Genomic DNA, 20,786 nt, shown 5'->3' with positions numbered 1-20,786 from the left:
CAATAGCTAAGACCTGGAATCAACCTAAATGCCCAGCAGCAGTAGACTGGATAAAGAAATTATGGGATATGTACTCTCTAGAATGCTATACAGCAGTAAAAAACAATGAAATACGGTCATTTGCAACAAAATGGAGGAATCTGGAAAACATTATGCTGAGTGAAATAAGCCAGTCCCAAAGGGACAAATATCATATGTTCTCCCTTATCGGTGACAACTAACCGAGCAACAAAAAGGAAACCTGTTAAAGTGAAATGAACACTATGAGAAACGGTGACTTGATCAGCCCTTGCCCTGACTGTTGATGAACAACTTAATACGTTATCCCTCTTATTATTTTTTTTTGTTTGTTCTACTTAATACTATTGGTTGAATACTGTAATTAATACACAGTTATTCTTAAGTGTTGAAACTTAACTGAAAAGTGATCCCTGTTAAATATAAGAGTGGGAATAAGAGAGGGAAGAGACATGCTCAAGCTGACTTGCCCGAAATGGTAGAGTTAGAAACATATCAGGGGATTCCAATACAATCCCATCAAGGTTGCATGTACCAATGCTGTCTCACTAGTCCAAGTGATCAATTTCTATTCGCAATTGATCATAATGATAGGACTAAGAGCCAAAGGGATCACATAAACAAGACTAGTGTCTGCGAATACTAACTGATAGAATAAAATATTGAGAGAACGATCCAACATGGGAAGCGAGATACACAGCAGACTCATAGAATGGCAGATGTCCTAAACAGCACTCTGGCCTCAGAATCAGCCCTTAAGGCATGCGGATCTGGCTGAAAAGCCCATGAGAGTATTTCAGGCATGGAAAGCCAAAACACTCTGGCAAAAAAAAAAAAAAAAAAGACCTAAATGAAAGATCTCCGCGAGTGAGATCCCAGTGGAAAGAACAGGTCATCAAAGAAGGAGGTACCTTTCTCTGAAGGGAAGAGAGAACTTCCACTTTGACTATGACCTTGTCTAAATATGATCAGAGTCGGTGAACTCAAAAGGCTTCCATAGCCTTGGCAACTCATGACAAGAGCCTAGGGTGATTACTGATGCCATAAACAAGAGTGTCAATTTGTTAAGTCAACAACAGGAGTCACTGTGCACTTACTCCTCATGTAGGATCTCTGCCCTTAATATGCTGTACATTGTGATTTAATGCTATAACTAGTACTCAAACAGTATTTTTCACTTTGTGTTTCTATGGGGGTGCAAACTGTTGAAATCTTTACTTAATATATGCTAAACTGATCTTCTGTATATAAAGAGAATTGAAAATGAATCTTGATGTGAATGGAAGGGGAGAGGGAGTGGGAAAGGGGAGGGTTGCGGGTGGAAGGGAAGTTATGGGGGGGAGCCATTTTAATCCATAGCTGTACTTTGGAAATTTATATTCATTAAATAAAAGTCAAAAAAAGAAAAAAAAACATGGATGTGAAAGTATTTACAATTGAAATTATAAAACATTAAGGAAAGAAATAGAAGGAGACACAAAAAAATGGAAAAATCTTCCAATTTCATAGATTGGAAGGATAAATATCAAAATGTCTACACTACCCAAAGCAATTTACAGTTCAATGTGATCCCAAACAAAATACAAATGACATACTTAGTGGATCTAGAAAAAATGACCCTAAAATTCATATGGAAATTTAAGAGACAGTGAATAGCTAAAGCAGTCAAACAACAAAAACAAAGCCAGAGGCATCGCAATACCAGATTTCAAAACATACTACAGGACCATTATAATCAAAACATCCTGTTGCTATCACAAAATAGCCTGTGGACCAATGGAACAGAAAAGAAACTTCAGAAATCCACGCATCTACAATTTTTGACAAACAAACTAAAAATCATTTCCTGGAGAAAGGATAATCTCTTCATTAACTTGTGTTGGGAAAACTGGATCTCATATGCAGAAGTATGAAACAACACCTGTATCTCACACCTTATACAAAATCAACTCACAATGGATCAAGAATCTAAACCTAAGACCTGAAACCACCAAATTACTAGAGGGAAATAGAGGACACACTGCAAGACATTGGCCAAGGCAAAGACTTCTTGGATAAGACTCCAGAAGTACAATCAATAAAAGAAAAAAATAAACAGGATTACATCAAGCTAAAGAAGTTTCTTCAAAACAAAGGAGACAATCAACAATTGACAGAATGGGAGAAAATATTTGCAAACTATGCAACTGATAAAGGATTAATACTCAGAATATATAAGGAGCACAGAAACTCAGCAACAACACAACAATTCAGTTAGGAAATGGGAAAAGGACAACAGGTACTTTTCAAAGGATGAAATAAAATGGTCAACAGACACATGAAAAAATGTTCAGAGAACATTCCCGACAGGAAAATGCGACTAAAAACCACAATGAGGTTTCACTTCATTCCAGGTAGAATGGCTATCATCCAAAACTCAAAAAATAACAAATGCTGGTGAGGATGTAGAGAAAAAGGTACCCTAATACACCGCTGTTGGAAATGTAAGACAGTAGAACTCTTATGGAAGACAGTATGGAGGTTCCTCAAAAATCTGAAAATTGACCTACTGTAAGTCCCAGCCATCCCAATCCTGAGAAGTTACCAAAGGAAATGGAATCAGTATATGAAAGAGTTACATGTACCCCCATGTGTATAGCAGCTCAATTCATAATAGCTAAGATATGGAATGAACCCAGATGTCTATCAACTGATAACTGGAAAAAGAAAATGTGGTATATACATACAACAGTTATTACTCAATCATAAAAAAGAATGAAATCCTTTGTTTGCAATGAAATAGATGCTACTGGAGACTATTATGGTTAGTGAAGTAAGCAAGACTCCAAAACATGAATACCATATTTCTTTGGTTTGTAGATAATACATAGAGTAGAAAAATATAATGTATATAAGTAAAATTGGCTTCTTGAGATTTGATTATTGTTTATAGCCCCTGTCAATACTCCTGCTGAACAGTGATCTTTCTACTTTCTACTTGTTGAATCCTTTATTTAGTGGAGGTTTAAGCCTGTGAGTATAAAATAAATTGAAAGTATGTTACTGAAAATTAATTGGAAAACAAAAGAAATGAATGAGGGAGAGACAGGAAGCATCATTATATGCTTAAAGTTGTATTTATGAAATGCATGAAATCTGTTCTCTTTATGTAAATAAATTTAAAATAATAAAAATAATAAATAAAACAATCTGAAAGCTCACTTTGGGCATTTCTTAAAATTTACTTCAATTTCTTTTTCTCATGAGGTTGCATTAAATCAGATTATCACCATTGTCTGAAGTCTAATAGAATACACTAACAAAACAGACTTTTCTCCTGACATATTGCTGAATCATTGGTACTCAATTAGCTATATATGTTGACTGAATAAATAACTATTTACCTACCAAAAGATTGTTATGAGTAGTGAATTGAAACAATATAGGAATTAAATTACTTTCCTTTATGTTTATGTATCTTAAAATTACTTGGTCTACAAAGCAGCATATTAGAAATTTACGTTGGGATGTAAAGCCACTGCCTGCAATGCTGGCATGCCATACGGGTGCAGGTTCTATCCTGGCTGTTCTACTTCAGATCCCGCTCCCTGCCAATGCACCTGGGAAAGCAACAGAAGACGGCCAACGTACTTGGGGCCCTGTATCCATGTGGGAGATCTAGAAGACGCTTTTGGCTCCTAGCTTAGGATCAGCCCAACCAACATATGGGAAGTGAACCAGCTGATGGAAGATTCTCTCTCTCTCTCTCTCTCTCTCTCTCTCTCTCTCTAACTCTGCTTTTCAAATAAATAAATAAATCTTTGAAAAGAAAAGAAAGTTACTTGGGGATGTACTCCAGCAATGATATATATTAAAAAACTAGTGTGGGGTGTGTTACTGGAGGCAAGAAATTGTATTTCCAACTCCTGAAGTGATATAGAGAAATTGCAGGATTCTAGTTGTGCAGTAGGCCTAAAATGTAGTAAAAACCCACTGGAGCAGTAAGTTGAAGGGATAAATTCTTTGGAAGTTTGGGGCTCATGCTGTGGTGTAGTGGGTAAAGCCACCACCTACAGTGCTGGCATCCCATAAGGGTGCCAATTTAAGTCCCAGCTGCTCCACTTCTGATCCAGCTTTCTGCTATGGCCTGGGATAGCAGTAGAAGATGGCCCAAGTCCTTGGGCCCCTGCACCCATGTGGGAGACCCAGAAGCTCCTGGCCCCTGGCCAGCACAGCTCCAGCCATTGTGGCCATCTAGGGAGTGAACCAACAGATGGAAGACCTCTCTCTCTCTCTCTCTCTCTCTCTCTCTCTCTCTCTCTGCCTCTGCTCATCTGTAACTCTGGCTTTCAAATGAAATAAATAAATCTTTAAAAAAATTTGTTGGAAAGTAACAAAAAATGAAATACCATTTTATAAATATTTTTGAGAATGTAAAAAAAATATATAATGGGCCGGTGCCAGGGATCACTAGGCTAATCCTCCGCCTGCAGTGCTGGCACCCCGGGTTCTAGTCCTGGTTGGTGCACCGGATTCTGTCCTGGTTGCTCCTCTTCCAGTTCAGCTCTCTGCTGTGGCCCGGGAGTGCAGTGGAGGATGGCCCAAATGTTTGGGCCCTGCACCCGCATGGGAGACCAGGAGGAAGCACCTGGCTCCTAGCTTCGGATCAGCACAGCACACCAGCCACAACGAGCCGGCCGTAGTGGCCACTTTGGGGGTGAACCAACGTAAAAAGGAAGACCTTTCTCTCTGTCTCTCTGTCTAACTCTGCCTGTCCAAATATGTATAAATATATATATATACACACATATATATAAATAAATGCAAAAACATGGGTAATAGGAATGCAAGAATGTAGTGAAGAAAAAATTTGTGTGATATTAAACAATTAAAGGAAATAGAGTTCTGGATGCTAGGAACATTTCCCTTTGATTACTTCTGGGGAAGTAACACTGACACTGTCAAAATATAAATGACAACTGGCTAGGAGACTGTCCCTATAAAGGGGGGAAAAACTTAAAAAAACCCTCCATAACCACAATGTAAGTGGACAGAATAAATACAGATGATGGATAAATGGACAGATAATGGCATGGCCAAAACTGCCATTCCCACAATTTTTGAAATCTAGAAATGCATAAATAACTTGGTTTCATTTTTAAAAGGTGAGATAGAGGGACAAATGGTTAGTATTTTAAAATAAAGTTTTATGTCTTTACATTTTAATTTAGGGTAACAGAAACAAAATATAGCAAAATTGTATCAGATAATATTTTGCATCTTAAAATTTTAAATAAAAATTTATTATTTTCTGCATCAGAATTATTATGAGTATTTAATGAAGGAATAGAAATAGGAATTTTATGGATACTATTTCACAAAGCAAGTCAATTACTAGAAAATAGATAATTGAAAAGTTTTCTGTAAAAAGAAAATAGATAATTGACAAAAGTTTATTGTTCAACAAACTATCTAAGATGGAACTGCCAGACATCATAGTATATTTTACTTGTATTATGAAATATTCATATAATTTTGTTTCTTTTTCCTACATAAAAATTGCTTGAGATAGATACTATTAATTCCAATCATAAAGGAGAAAACTGAGGCTCAAAGAGATGAAATTATCTTTTTTTTAATTAAGAGAACTAAGATGTTTTAGATCTCTGACTCAGAAGTCCATTCATCTTTACTGAATACAATCATGTACCTTTCAGAAGCTTCAGGAGTCAAAAAGTAAGAGAAAAACAGAAACCAAAAAAGCAAAAACAAAACTAAGTTTCATGAAAGAATTTCAACTACATCAGACAATGAAAGAGTTCATCTAGAGAGAACTATAACACAAGAAAATAAATTACAGGTAAACAGTTTTGTATTCCTCAAATGAGATTTGCAACATATAACCAATGATGCAGTTAATAAACTCTAGAGGTTTTCTGCTATTCATATATTATAAAACTATGGAGAAGATAGTAAAAACAATAATAATGTCATAATTACTGTCTTAAGAGATATCTATTAATTTTTAAAAATCCTGAAAAACATTAGGCAGTGATTAGATAGTTGGCATTTTTGCTTACTTTAGCTTCCAGGTTACAGTAGAAAACTCTTTTTGGCAGTTATTTATAAAATCATTTTTATACATTTCCACCATTATTCATTTTCCCCCATTTTTGTACTTGAAAGAAAATGGCACATTTAGAAAATGTATATTTATGAATAATAAAATTAACTTATTAGAGACTAAATACTAATCGGCACTCTTCTAATTCATCATGAAATGATTTTAAAAAACAAAAAATATAACATATTTTATGATGTGTATTTGGCATTGTCATAAGCTGCTCTATGACAAGAAAAGCTTACTATGGTCACAGTCAGTGAACTAGACAATACACCACTATCCTTGTCCATTAGGCAGAAAACAATAACATTAACAAAGCAGCATGCATCTTGATCAATGTTTTATAGAAAAGGCAAGGTAATGACTTAGGTCCATAAAGATGTGTACAGTAGAGAAACAATTTATATTGACTGCATTTCTATGCTTCTCAATATAATACAATCACTTACTTTTTTCTCCGGTTTGACTCCACAAAATATTTACGTGCTCGATTTCGACATATTTTTTGTTGCTGTAGTAATATTTGGCGCTCTTCTTCTAAATTTTTCTCTAGGTGGATTTTCATATCTCTAATGATAGCATTAAGTTAAGAAACAATGGTTTATATCGTCAGTGGAAACACATTAGTGCTAACTGATAAATATAATTACAACTCATCCTAATGATAGTTTTGTGGAATAATTGGTATGCATACACATCAGTGTTAGTACATGACCATCTGTAAAAAAAAATATTGTGACTTGGTATTAGAACTTAAGATATATCTTACATTCTTGGGGGGAGGTTACTTTTATAAATCATGAGCTTAGATATAGAGATTGAACATCTTCATTAATTTGACAAATATTTGAGTACTAAAAAGTTGCCTTCTTAATCCTCCGCCCAGCGGCGCCAGCACACTGGGTTCTAGTCCCGGTCGGGGCGCTGGATTCTGTCCCGGTTGCCCCTCTTCCAGGCCAGCTCTCTGCTGTGGACTGGGAGTGCAGTGGAGGATGGCTCAAGTGCTTGGTCCCTGCACCCGCATGGGAGACCAGAAGCACCTGGCTCCTGCCATCGGATCAGCGCAATGCTCCGGCCGCAGCGGCCATTGGAGGGTGAACCAACGGCAAAAGGAAGACCTTTCTCTCTGTCTCTCTCTCTCACTGTCCACTCTGCCTGTCAAAAAAAAATTAAAAAAAAATTTTAAAAGTTGCCTTCTTAGGCATATATATACATATAATAAAAAATAAAGCTCTCCTTAATAGGAAGTACATGAATTAAATATTTCAATAGATTCTTTAATCTATAGTATAAAAGTCATATATAAATATTTAAAAAATAATAATTGGAATATTTGGGAGTATACATTTAATTATTTACTTAGTGATTTTCTTATAGGTTACAACTACAAGAAACTAGAAAATCCAAGCAACTAGTACAACTGAGCATAGGCATCTGAATCCCGAAGTTTGCCAAGAACTAAAGGAAAATTTTGGTTTTGCCAAACACCAATTCATTTGAAAGTTATTACCTAAGATTAATTTTTCTTATATAAGCTGTTCATAAAATTAATTTTTCCTATTTAGTGCTTTATATTGCATTAAATGTTTATCAAATTTGTCTTAATTTTGTTTTGTTACTCTGAATTTTAACAAAATGCTCATTCAATTGCCAATTTATCACTATTCAGTATCTTATCATTACATGAGACTACTGAAGTCAGAAACTGAATGCAGAACATTATAGCTTGTTCTTTTTAGAATAAACAGCTTGTTTAAAATTTTCTTTCCCAAAAACAGAGGTTCAAAACTTTTCTTTATAGGATCAATAAAATAATTTTATGTCCTAAATTGATTAATGGTAAAATATACAAGAAACACACACAATAAATTTTATTGAGCATGATTTGTTAATTTTCAAAATGTGTTAATTTTAGTATTCTACAGTCCTTCAGCAATACTATTATATATTTCAAAATACATGTATTTGAATTTTTTGGTTGTTTGAAGCTTTGGTAGTATGAGCTTTATTGTTTTCAATTATGTTGTTCTTCAACCACTTTTAAATCATAGACCATAATTTACTCTTTTTTTTAAACAAAATTTTGCATTACCTCTTCACAAGTACCCAATACACTTACATGTGTGTATTTTTGTTTAAAGTAGGTTTTTTGGATGGACTTACAAAAATGAAATAAAAAGAGAAGGAAATCTGCTTTTTTTAAAAGATTTATTTTATTTATTTGACAGGCAGAGTTACAGAGAGAGGTAGAGACAGAGAGAGAGGTCTTCCATCCACTGGTTCACTCCCCAGATGCCCGTAATGGCCAGAGCTGCGCCAATCTGAAGCCAGGAGCCAGGAGCTTCCTTCTAGTCTCCCATGTTGTTGCAGGGGCCCAAGGCTTGGGACATCTTCCACTGCTATCTCAGGCCATGGCAGAGAGCTGGATCAGAAGAGGGGCAACCAGGACTAGAACCAGCACCCATATGTGATGCTGGCGCTTCAGGCCAGGGTGTTAACCTGCTGAGCCACAGCGCTGGCCCCTGGAAATCTTATTCTTCATCAGCACAGAAACAGCTAAAGGTTTACCCTATTCTTCTTTCATAGAGTAATAGCCAGACTTCAACAAGATGGTTAGTTAATGAAAAGTCACAATTTGGCAGTAAGGAAAGTACAACTTCCTTTCAGGATACCCAGGGACAATGCATGAGATTAGGGGGAGGCTTTGGCTTAGGTGAGAAGCATGGAGGACTATGCCATAGGTGAAGTACATGTGGAGATAGCTGTTTTCTGATAAACATGTTTAAGATCTCACATGAGCATAAAGAACACTATGAATGCAATGTTTTGGCAACTATATATCCTCAAATTTAGTCAAATGACTATCACACACACATACACACACACACACGTTCAGTAAATTTTTGCTTGCTGTCTTTGAATATTTTCAAATATGGTATTCAAGGTTAGAAAATATAAGCTACCTGGTTAAATTTGTTATTTTTATAAAAACTGTTCAGTATAGGTAAGATATTTCCATAAGAATCTTTGTGAAATACCTAAAAGATAATTTTTGTATACTTAATATGTATAACAAAACAAGAATATCATGGGTTGTAGGATTAGGTAACTGATTATATTTAAAAGCATAGCCTAATCTGCCCCAATTTGATCCTTACTTCACCCTATCCCAATTGTCCCTTGCCAATTAGGATGTTAAAAATATTACCATCAAAAGTAATTATGCATCATGTAGCCTATTTTCTTGCCAAATGTACTTTAGTGCTCTCTTAATTGTACTTTTCCTTTATTATTATGCTCTCTTCCACTGAATTGGCTCCAATGCTCTAAATTTCTTCCCTGAACTACTTCAGTACTTTTCTTCTCCTTTTTGTCCTTTTAATTAAAACTTTATTTTATTTAAGGTAAACAAATTTCATATATTTCCTACATACAGATTTAGGAACACAGTGATACTTCCCACCCTACCGTCCTTCCTGCCCAAGCTCCCTTCCTACTTCTTCCTTCCTCTTCCTCCCTCTCTTAATTTTTATAACGATCTTTTGGTTTACTTTATAAGATTAACCCTATACAAAGTAAAGAGTTCAACAAATAGTAAGCAGAAGAAAACACTGTTCCTCAGCAGTACAGACAAGGGCTGTAAACAAGCATCCAATCTCAAAATGTTAATTTCACTCCTATACAGTATATATTTTTATACTCTATAAGCTACCACAGATCAGGGAAAACATTTGGTATTTGTCTTTTTGAAACTCACTTATTTCACTAAGTATAATGGTTTCCAGCTGCATACAATTTGTTGCAAAAGACAGGATTTTGGCCCCTCCACCCATGTGGGAGACCTAGAGGAAGCTCCTGGTTTCTGATAGGCTCATCTCTTGTTGTTGTGGCCACTGGGGGAATGAACCAGTAGGTGGAAGACCTCTCTCTTTTCTATCTCTCTATGTAACTCTGAGAATTTCATTCTTTTTTTTTATGGCTGAGTAGTGTGTGTGTGTGTGTGTATGTATATATACACACCATAATTTCTGTATCTAGCCATCAGTTGATGGACATCTGTGTTGATTCCATACTTTAGCGATTGTTAAGTGAGCTGCAATAAGTGTAGATGCAAAATTCTCTACAAAATACTAACTAATTGAATCCAACAACACATCAGAAAGATCATTTTCTTGGACTAAGTGGGATTCATCCCTGCTATGAAGGGGTGGTTCTATATATACAAATCAATAAATGTGATATATCACATTAACAAACTGAAGAATAAAAACCATATTATTATCTCCATCAGAGAGAGCATTTGATAAAATACAACACCCTTTCATGATAATAACCTTAAGCAAATTTGGTATAGAAGGAACATTCCTCAACAAATCAAGAAAATTTATGACAAACCCATAGCCAGCATCTTATTCAATGGGGAATAGCTGGAAGCATTTCCACTAAGATCTGAAACCAGACAAGAATGTCCACTTTACCATTGCTATTCAATATAGTCCTGGAAGTTTTAGCCACATCCATTAGGTAAGAGAAAGAAATCAAAGGGATACCTCTGGAAAGTCAAATTATCCCTGTTTGCACATGACATAATTTTATAGATAGAGGAATCAAAAGAATGCACTAAGAGACTACTGGAATGCATAAAAGAATATGGTAGGAGCTGGTGCTGTGGTGCAGCACGTAAAGCCACCACTTGTAGTGCCAACATTCCATAGGGGTGCTGGATTGAGTCCTGGCTGCTCCACTTCTGATCCAGCTCCCTGCTAATGTGCCTGGGAAAGAAGTTGAAGATGGTAGAAGTGCTTGGGCCCATAATCTCATGTGGGGGACCCGGAAGAGGCTCCAGGCTCCCGACTTTGGATCAGCCCAACTCTGGCCTTTGTGGAGTGAACCAGAGGATAGAAGATTCATTCTCCCTCTCCCTCTCCCTCTCCCTCTCCCTCTCCCTCTCCCTCTCCCTCTCCCTCTCCCTCTCCCTCTCCTTCTGCCTCTCTGTAACTCCGCATAATAAATAAATAAATCTTTAAAAAACAAGACTTGGTAAAGTGGCAGCATATAAAATTAACACACACAACAGCATTTGTATACACAGACAATACCATGGCTAAGAAAGAATTTCTAAGATCAATCCCAGTCACAATAGTAACAAAAAGCTTAATAATACCTTGAAATAAATTTAACCAAGGAGGTCAAACATCTCTATGATGGAAATTACAAAACATTAAAGAAAGAAGTGAAAAATGACACACAAAAAAGGAAAAATCTTACATGTTCATGGATTGGAAGAATTAATACCATCAAGATGTTCATATTACCAAAAGCAGTTTCCAAATTCAGTGTAATCCCCAACCAAAATAACAATGACATTCTTCTCAGATCTAGGAAAAAAGATGCTAAAATTCATATGGAAACACAAGAGACCCTGAATAGCTACAGCAATCTTATACAACAAAAACAAAGCTGGGGATAACACAATACCAACATTCAAGACATGTTCCATGGTAGTTATAATCAAAGCAGCCTGGTATGGGCACAAAAATAGACATGTAAATGAAGTGAACATAATAGAAACTCCAGAAATCAATCCACACATCTACAACCATTTTGGTAAAATACCTAAAAATCAATACCTAGAGAAAAGATAGTCTCTTAAACAAATGATTCTGGGAAAACTGGATCTCTGTATATAGAAGTATGAAACAAGACCTCTACACCTTATACAAAAATTAACTCAAAATGGATCAAGGATCTAAATCTTTTACTTGATATCATCAAATTACTAGAGTAAAACTTTAGGGAAATATGCAAGATATCGGCATAGACAAAGACACATTGGAAAAGACCCCAGAAGCACAGACAAAATCAAAGCCAAAATTGACAAATGGGATTATATCAAATGGAGAAGCTTCTGCTCTACAAAGGAAACACTTAGCAAAGTGTAGAGGAAACCAACAGAATGGGAGAAAACATTTGCAAACTATGCGACTGATAAAGGATTAATATTCAGGATCTAGAAAGAGCTCAAAAGACTCAACAATAACAAAAAAAAACCCAATCTAGTCATGAAATGAGCAAAGGACTTCAACATGGGTTTTTCAAAAGAGGAAATTCAATGGCCAACAGGATAGATGAAAAATGCTCAGGATCACTAGCATCAGGGAAATGCAAATCAAAACTACAACCAACAAACAATAAATCTAGTGAGGATATGGGGGAAAAGGTACTCTTAATCCACTATTGGTAGGAATGTAAACCAGTGCAGCAATTGTAGAAGACAGCTAAAAATAGATATACCATACGATCCAGCAATCCCACTCCTGGGAATTTACACAAGGAAAATAAAATCAGCATATGAAAGAGTTTTCTGTATCCCTATGCTTATTGCAGTTTAGCCCTTTTTAAAAAAATATTTTATTTTCAGTACTTTTGCAGTTTTGAAAGATTTTATTTGAAAGGCAGACTTATAGAGAGAGAGGGAGTGAGGAAGAGGTAGAGACATCTTCCGTCTGCTGGTTCAATCCACAGAAGGCCACAGGTGACAGGTTCGGGCCAGGCTGAATCCAGGAGCCAGGAACTTCATCTAAGTCTTCCACCATGTACTTGGGCCATCTTCTGTTGGTTTCCTGGGTATATCAGCAGTGAGCTGGATTGGAAGTAGTGCAGCTGGGATTCAAACGGGCACTCACATGGGATGTCAGCATCCATGCAGTGGCTTAACCTGCTGTGTCACAATGCTGGTCCCATTCATTACTCTTTTAACTCATCTCCTTTTTTTTTGTATTATTTATTTATGCTTCCATTTTGCTTTAAGAATTAAACTGTCACCTCAGTAATCTTAAGAGCAATATAATGAAAAAAAAAACATACAACACACATTTAATTTAGACTTATGTCCATCATAGTTTCAAAGGCTTGCCTGAAATAAGGCTGGGATTCACATCTTTTTCCTTAAGGAAAGAAACACAAACAGCAATTTTGTTATCCTACCCCATCCACCCTCATCCAAATAATTAACTGATGAATTCAAGTCTAACATGATTTAAAAATTTTGTCTGCTACAAGACAATCATCTGACCTGCTTCCCTGCATTTATTTATTAAACCTAACTGAAAATAGGTCATTTTTAAAAGCCTCCAAGAATTCTCTTTATTTGGAATTTTATCATGACATTGATTTTTAATCCAATACATAGGCTAAGTGGTTTCTTACCCCATTCCATTCTAGTAAATTTCAATAAAAGAAGAGCTTTTCTGAGAAGCCCTAAAGTAAATTTAGCTATCTTCTCATTACATGAAGCAAAGAAAGGTTTGGATTTTTAACAGTAATATTTTTTACAGCTCCTTAACAAGAGCGTGAAGAGGAATCAAGAATCCACCAGTCCAAGTACTTACAGTAATATGCCAGAAGCACTCACCATCAGCCATTTACACTACTTCACTCCCATGTTTCTAATAACACTGATTTCCCACTAGAGATAGTGCATTACTAACACTGGACTCACAGTTTGCAAGTCATATCCTTAATCTAGCCATCATTCATTTGAACCTCCACAAAGCCAGCTAGATAGAAATCTGGTTGTGTTTTTCATTCTTTATTTTTTCCTATTGTTTGTTTTTCCCAAAAACTATCAGTTCATGACAAACTCCAATTTTTTTGAACTTGTAAGTAAAGTATTGTTTAGTGTAGTGTTTTTCAGCTTCATTTCTCAACACTTCCCTGTATGAATTCTATTCCCAACCATATTGAGATAATTCAACAGAATAAGCCATGATCAGCATGTGTCATGCCATTATTTCTTGGCATCTGGTTGTCTAACTCAACTCATCCTTTCAGGGTTATCACCATCAATTTTTTTCCCCTATGAGGTCTTTTCTAACCTCTACCATATTACTTGATACTTTCATGAGTATATCATTTGTATCTCCTATATATTTCTAAAACTTCAATTCCTGGCATAGTTCTTATAACATAGTAATGATATAATCAAGTCTTGCTGAATCACTTTCTTTGAGAAAATTCTCTGAGGCAGACATGACAAGACTAGTGGATATGCATTTACACAGCCTTTCATGTGTTATAGAAAAATAAGCGTCTAAAGGGGTTATACAAACTTACATGCCATTAGAAATATAAATTTAAAAAGCCCATGAGCATGGCCTAGTACTTTCTAAACAGAAAGATGAGGTATAAAACCATGTTTATGTATTAGCAAAAACAGAACATTTCCTATGTTAATTATTAATTTTTATTTTTATCTTTGGAGTATTGTTAATTCATTAGTCAGTTATTGAGAACTTCATTAAAATTATTTTTAAAAACTTAAATATAGGCAGAATAATACAAATATTATTTCTCATAGTACAAATATTTTTCCCCAGGTATTTCAAGCTTTACAATTTCTCCTTAAATTTTAAAGGTAATGTTATCTGTGAAATACTTTTAAAATTACTTTCTCTTCAAAAGGTAAAGTTATACCTTCAAATATAAGTGTGAAATTCTATTTTTTGTCAGTTTTCATTTTATATTTATTTTATATTATCCCTTTTATCAGCTCAAGTTTATTTTGGAATGTAGCATAAGGTATGACTCAAGATAGAGTAAACTACAAACTCCTTTTCTTAGAGGTACGAAAAAGAATATGTAGATATGAGAATACAGCTAAAATAGTTCTTATGATCAAAATGTTTGTTGATTTACTTAATTTTAAGAATGACCAAAACCTTAACACGTTTACAGGCTGCAGGGCAAGAAGTACGCTAAGAAACTGAGAGTAAATTATAACAGCTGGGATAATTTATAATCCAGGGCTCCTGAGGAGGAAGAGGGTGGAAATAAGGGCATAAGTGCATGGATTCACTTTCACTTATTCCAATTAGCGGGCCTGGAGGAAAGACAGGTAGGTGGGTGGGAGTGTGTGGGTATGCAGTTTACTGGGAGACCTGAGGAAGTTCATGACATTCATGTTTTATGAAATGATCATACAGTTCATTGAGAGTGATGAGAGGAGACAGATCTGAAACAGACATTAAGTAAAAGAAGAGAGAATACTGCTACAGTTTGGATAGAGCTAGAAACCAAAAACCAATCTGTATTGTTTTGTGATTTTTCTCTGACAGTATTTTTGTTATTTGCATAAAGCAGTGGAGAAAAGGGGCTTTGTAATTCCTGAGTAGTTTCTGAGTAGTTGAGGAAGAAGGATAGGAGTGCAAAGAATTAAGGATTGTTGGTGAAAGAATTTGTGCAAATAATCAAGAATTGGATATAAACTGAAGAGAGAAGACAGACAGGCAAGGTAGATGCTAAGATAAATGGAAGGGACAAAACTGGGATATTTATGAGGAAAAAAAGAGTCGTAATATGAAGGGAACTTGAGTGTCCTTTCAGTTTTTGTTAAATCTTATTTCTATTTGAGTTTATATAAAAGATCGACAGAACTTTAGCTAATTTTAATCAGCTGGAATTTGTACAGTTTTGTTCTTTTACTGACTCCCCTGACAAAATATCTTCAACAGAAAATGGAATGGCTTCTGGGTACTGAATTCATTTTTTTTGCACCAAAATAAGTAAGCTTACCTTTAAATTCCACTTTTCGAACTTTCTGAAGTGCTCTTTTATATTAGTAAAAGTATATATAAACCAGCAAACACACACATACACAGAGTAGCAAAAGCTGTTGCATTTTATATTAGTCTTGGTCATCCATTAAAATGATCATTTACTAAACTGAAAGTATGTCACTGTAAAAATTAAAAGGGGAGCATTGTGATGTAGCAGGTTAGGCCGCCACCTGCAATTCTGGCATCTGATGTGGATGCTGGTTCAAGCCCCAGACTCTACTTCTGATCCTGCTCACTGATAATGCCCTGGGAAAGGTAGCAGAAAATGGCCCAGGTGCTTGAGCCTATGCTATTCATGTGGGAAACCCACAGGAAGCTTCTGGCTGCTGGCTTTGGCTTGGCCACGCCCTAGCTGTTACAGCTAACTGGGGAGTGTACCAGAGGGTGGAAGACTGCTCTCTCCCTCTCTCTCTCTCTCCCTCTCTCTCTCTCTCTCTCTCTCTCTCTCTCTCTCTCAGTATAACTCACTTTCAAATCAATAAATACATCTTTAAAAAATTAAAAGAAAAAATAAGAAAGGCAGGAGGAAGTATAGCGGGAGCATGGGTGAGAGGGAGGATAGGGTGAGAATTCTCATTATGCTCTTAAATCTGTATATACATGAGAGGATTCCAAGATAGCTGAATAAGAAATAGATGTGCTGATTTTGACTAGGGGAGACAGCAGAAGAAAAGTGAAGGAAGTGTATTCCCTGGGGAGAGTTAGAGAGACGTGTGCAGTGGAAATTCTACAGGAAGACGAGGGACAACATGGAGCAATGTTTAAAGAGTGGATGTGCAGCAGGGTGCAAGGACACCATATACATCTCCTGCAGCTGGGATCTGGAAGAGACACAAGCGCCTGAGAGCGAGGTGAGGGCAGAATGCAGCAGCCCACGCCACTTGATACTGCATGAGGGGAACCTAGCAGACCACACTGATGTGTCCAGACTGGAGCCCTAGTTAGGGAGCAGGGCACCCACCTAATACAGTAAAGGAAAAGCACATTTCATTTTCCTCATTCACCCACAAGGGCGCCCTGCAACTGGCCAGGAGAAGGCACCATCTTGACACCAGTAGAGGCTGCAGTGGGTCCTGTGTGCACAAGCAGGGATTTTACCAGAGGGAAAATAATCCATATTACCCACAAAGTCTGGATGGGAGGGCTGACAGAGGCTGGGCACCTACTTAGGACTGTGAGGTGCACTCATCATCTCAGCCTATCACAGGCTTGGGGCTAAAACTGCCAAGGTGGAGCAACCACAGGCAACTCTGGAAATGACTGCTCTCTCCATGGACAGGGCAGGTGCATAGGACAGAGAGGGCGTTCTCTGTACCCCATGACTGTGGAAGTCCTGTGCCCTATCCCTATGACTGTGGGAATTCACTACTGCACGTAGGGTGTAGGGTGTAGCACAGTCTTTAGGCAATCATTGTGTCTGGCAAGAGAGACTCAGAGCTCTAAGACTGCCTGGGGTGGGGGACCATAGCTGAGGGTTCTGTGCTCACACTGAAAACTGTGATATTCTTTGTGGGGTTCATGCACCAACATGGGCTAGAGTTGTGCAGATTGTGGGCTAACACCAGGCATTATCATGTTGGAAGAGAAGAAGTGAGGTTGTGATTACACCAACAGGTGTGATCATACTCTCTCCCTTGCTGACAACAGAAGAGATCTACCATGCACAATCTGGGTGTCACCCTAGATTCTCCTCCAATCTTGAGTACTTAGCAGAGCTCCCTGGCCCCACCCAAGTACATGCTTCTGGGTATTCACTGAAGGAGCAGACACTCCACCAAACCACAGAGGCATAGTTCAAAAATAAATCCCATCAGTGTAGAAAGCCAACAACTGTTTCACAGATGCCTAAAAATAAATGCAGAAATACAAGAAACAAGAACAAGGAAGACAACATGGCTCAATCAAAGGAACACAATCACACAATATTAGAATGTGAAGATGAAGAGATTAATGCCTGAAAAAGAATTCAATAGAAGGATCATAGGACTACTCAGGAGCAACGAGAAGCAAATTCATGAATTAAAGGAATCCATACATGTCATGTAGGAGAAATTTTCCATGAATTAGGGATTCTGAAGATAAATCAAACTGAAATATTAGAAATGAAGAATTCAATATGTCAAATAAAAAATGCAGTGGAAAGCCTTAACAGACTTGGTGAGGCAGAAGAAATATCCAAGCTAGAAGATTATATAATAAACTGAAAGTATGTCATTGTAAAAATTAAAAGACTACTGTTATATAGTAGGGTGATTATAGCTGTAATAATATATTTGTCAAAGTGACTAAAAGATTTTTAAATGTTCTGATAGCACAGATAACAGATATTTGAGGTGATGAATGTTACTTTTCCTTGATTACTGTACAATGTATACCTTCACTGAAATATCACATATTACTCTTTCATCTAAAAATAAAGAAAACAAAAGGAAGGAGAAGACAGGGTGGGAGCATTGGCAGGAAGAAGGATAGGGTGGGAAGTATTACTATGTTCCTAAATCTGTATAGATGAAATAGACAAAATTTGTTCACCTCACATAATTAAAAAAAGGAAAAGACAACTCAAAAAAATCAATGGTAGCTTGAACACCCCCTTGACTTGCATCCTCTGGTCTGCTTTAACAAAAACCAGGAGGAAGAGAAAACTAGGCATCAGAAATGTAAAGATAGGTGGCAGGCCTATTAATGGCTGTTCTGTACAGTGATCTTCCCTTAAGGAGACCCAACAGGCCAGTCCACTAAGTGGCTTTCAGAGTGGTAAGCCTGGGCTTCAGCAGAAATCCGCTTGTGAAGAGCCCTGGCAGCTCTGCCAGCCAAGAGTTGGATCACTGGAAATGGACCTGCCCTGGAGTCAAAGGACTTCAGGTCAGAGCCACGTATCTTATTGGTTCTAAGCTGAAAAGCCCTTCACTCAGCCCAGCTTCCAAAGTGACCACTGCAGCTGAGGGGATGGCCAAGTAGGGTCAGCAACATTGCAGGCAGAACTGTAAATTTCCTGTTAGAGATGCCACCTGCCTTTACCTGGCCAGCTCTCCTCCCAAGCCAGGTAGATAATGGAAGTCAACAGGGTGCATTCCCCAAGGAGGGTCAGACCTCCCTTAGGATGTACCCTATGTGAAGAGATAGATAGGTCTGGGCATCTTAACTTACAAGGCCTAAAGCCCACCAGATTATTATTAAGTCCCTTCTGTCAGTTTCTATGTGTCTCTCAATCAGAAAATTTAGTTATGGCTTAGACAGCACCTTTCTTGAGTCCTCTAATAATGACTCTGTCCTTTGTTCTAGACACTGTCTAGCCTACTTGGGCCTCATTCCTTTGTAATAATAACCTCTACTCTAACATCAGTGGCTCTGCTCCCAACCTGTGTGTACTGATGGTCCTCTCCTCCACTTAATGTTGTATGATTATTCAGAATTTCTCTACAGACAAACCCCTCTACCTGCAAAAGTTGAGTGGCCTTTCTCCTGGTCTTGGCTGGGATTAGATTTAAACCATGTCCATCAAACAAACCTCACAAGGGTCCAGAGACCCCCCCCTCATTTCCTCTCCTCTATGAAATCTTCTCATTACCTGGTTAATGCCACTCTTAGGATCATTGGTTGTTATTCTCACCTTGACTTGTATACTACAGTGTCTGTTTAAGCGTTTACATCAGGTGATAATGGAATGAACCAAGGCCTTCAGCAACCAGTCAACCAGATGCTTCTCCATCCATACATGCCTGTCCCTGTGGAGTCCCAAGATACCCACAGCGGGCCCCTGTAGACAATGTCCCCAGTCAGCAGGAAGTAGCCAGAGAGACTCATCGTCACCCCTTTTCCTATCATCAAAAGGTCGGGATGGTAGCTTTGGGATCCACATGGAAGGAAGGCCTACACTTCTGGGAATGGAGAAGTCCCTACCTGTACTTCTGGGGAAGAAAAGTTCTTGTCAAGGTCCCTGTGGGGGCCTAAAGGTCAACCATTGAGGTTCAGACCCGCCTCAACCTTTAACCCCCATGCCCTGAATCTATAAAAGGAGCCCTCCCAACCTCTGATGCATGACTTCCCCGCCCCCGCTCTGTTGGGACTGGGGAATCTCGCCTGGGAGCGGAATCCCAATAAAAGCCTGTGAATTAATGATTCGATTCGTCTGCCTGGGAAGATTTGTTAAGCGCCAGACACCTTGCAATAAATACATTAAAAATGGTCACCTTAAATAAAAAAATTTAAAATAAATAAACCTAAAAAAGAAATGATAATTTACAACTTAACAATACATTTTGTCTTTATATTTTAAAGTATATATTTCTCTTTAGGAAACCATCATTATAATTCTGGAATAAAGCCTATTTGGTGTGTTCATTTGATGTACTGCTGAATTCCATGAGGGTTCTTCAAAAAGTTTGTCAAAAAGTAGAATTAAAAGATAATTTATTTTAGTGCATAAAGATAAAGGGTCATAAATATGCTGGTAAGTATAGAACATGTTGCCTTGAAATTCACTGAGCATCTACTGCTGGGGTCATGTTAGCAGAGACCTCATATTTATTATGTGAATGATAGCAGATTTTCCAGGAACTTTCTGTAGTCCCCTTATATTTACAAGTATTTTCTGTGGTGTTTGTATGTATTACATTGCATATACAATTTTATCTTTGATCATTTAATTAATGACAATAGTAGAAACACCTTGTCCACGAACCGTTTACCATGTCCCTGTTGATTTCATGATAAATCAGGTTCAGTGTAATAGGAGTTTGGTGTCCAGGAAAATACAATGTCACAAGGGCAAAGTCAAATGAATACAGAAAAATAACCCAGTTCATATCAGAGTATATTTTTGAGAGTAGCAAGTGCAAAAGTCAAACTCAGTGGAGTTATTTATGAACAGATGAGAGGAAGTAGAAGCTGCTATTGCAGGATATAATTTTGGAAACTTCACCAAAGAAATAGAAGGGATCGTACGTGCAGGAAATTATGCTCAGAAGAGGGATATTTTACTCTTAGTAAAACTCTGTACCTACCTCTCTTTTTTTATTAATTTATATCCCTAGAATCTAGAACAG

General features: G+C 37.2%; 1 protein-coding gene across 8 annotated transcripts in view; it reads right to left on the bottom strand.

Annotated features, from left to right (window-relative positions):
- The window catches only part of CEP126 (centrosomal protein 126), a 147,980-nt gene that overhangs the window by 125,622 nt on the left and 1,572 nt on the right, over nt 1–20,786 (bottom strand). For all 8 annotated transcript variants that reach the window (XR_016233982.1, XR_016233983.1, XR_016233981.1 and 5 more), the window contains exon 2: nt 6,571–6,690. Coding sequence is in view for 4 of the 8 variants with exons in the window: in XM_070077346.2 (XP_069933447.2) it covers nt 6,571–6,690 (120 nt within the window). In the remaining 4 variants the exon portion in view is untranslated. The remainder of the gene's footprint in view (nt 1–6,570; nt 6,691–20,786) is intronic.

Source organism: Oryctolagus cuniculus, chromosome 1 (genome assembly GCF_051225735.1).
Source record: "Oryctolagus cuniculus isolate XC-2025 breed Fujian yellow rabbit chromosome 1, ASM5122573v1, whole genome shotgun sequence".
NCBI classification, from domain to species: Eukaryota; Metazoa; Chordata; class Mammalia; order Lagomorpha; family Leporidae; genus Oryctolagus; species Oryctolagus cuniculus.
Note: the sequence above shows the minus strand (reverse complement) of the source record. Positions and strands in the feature narration are given on the sequence as shown.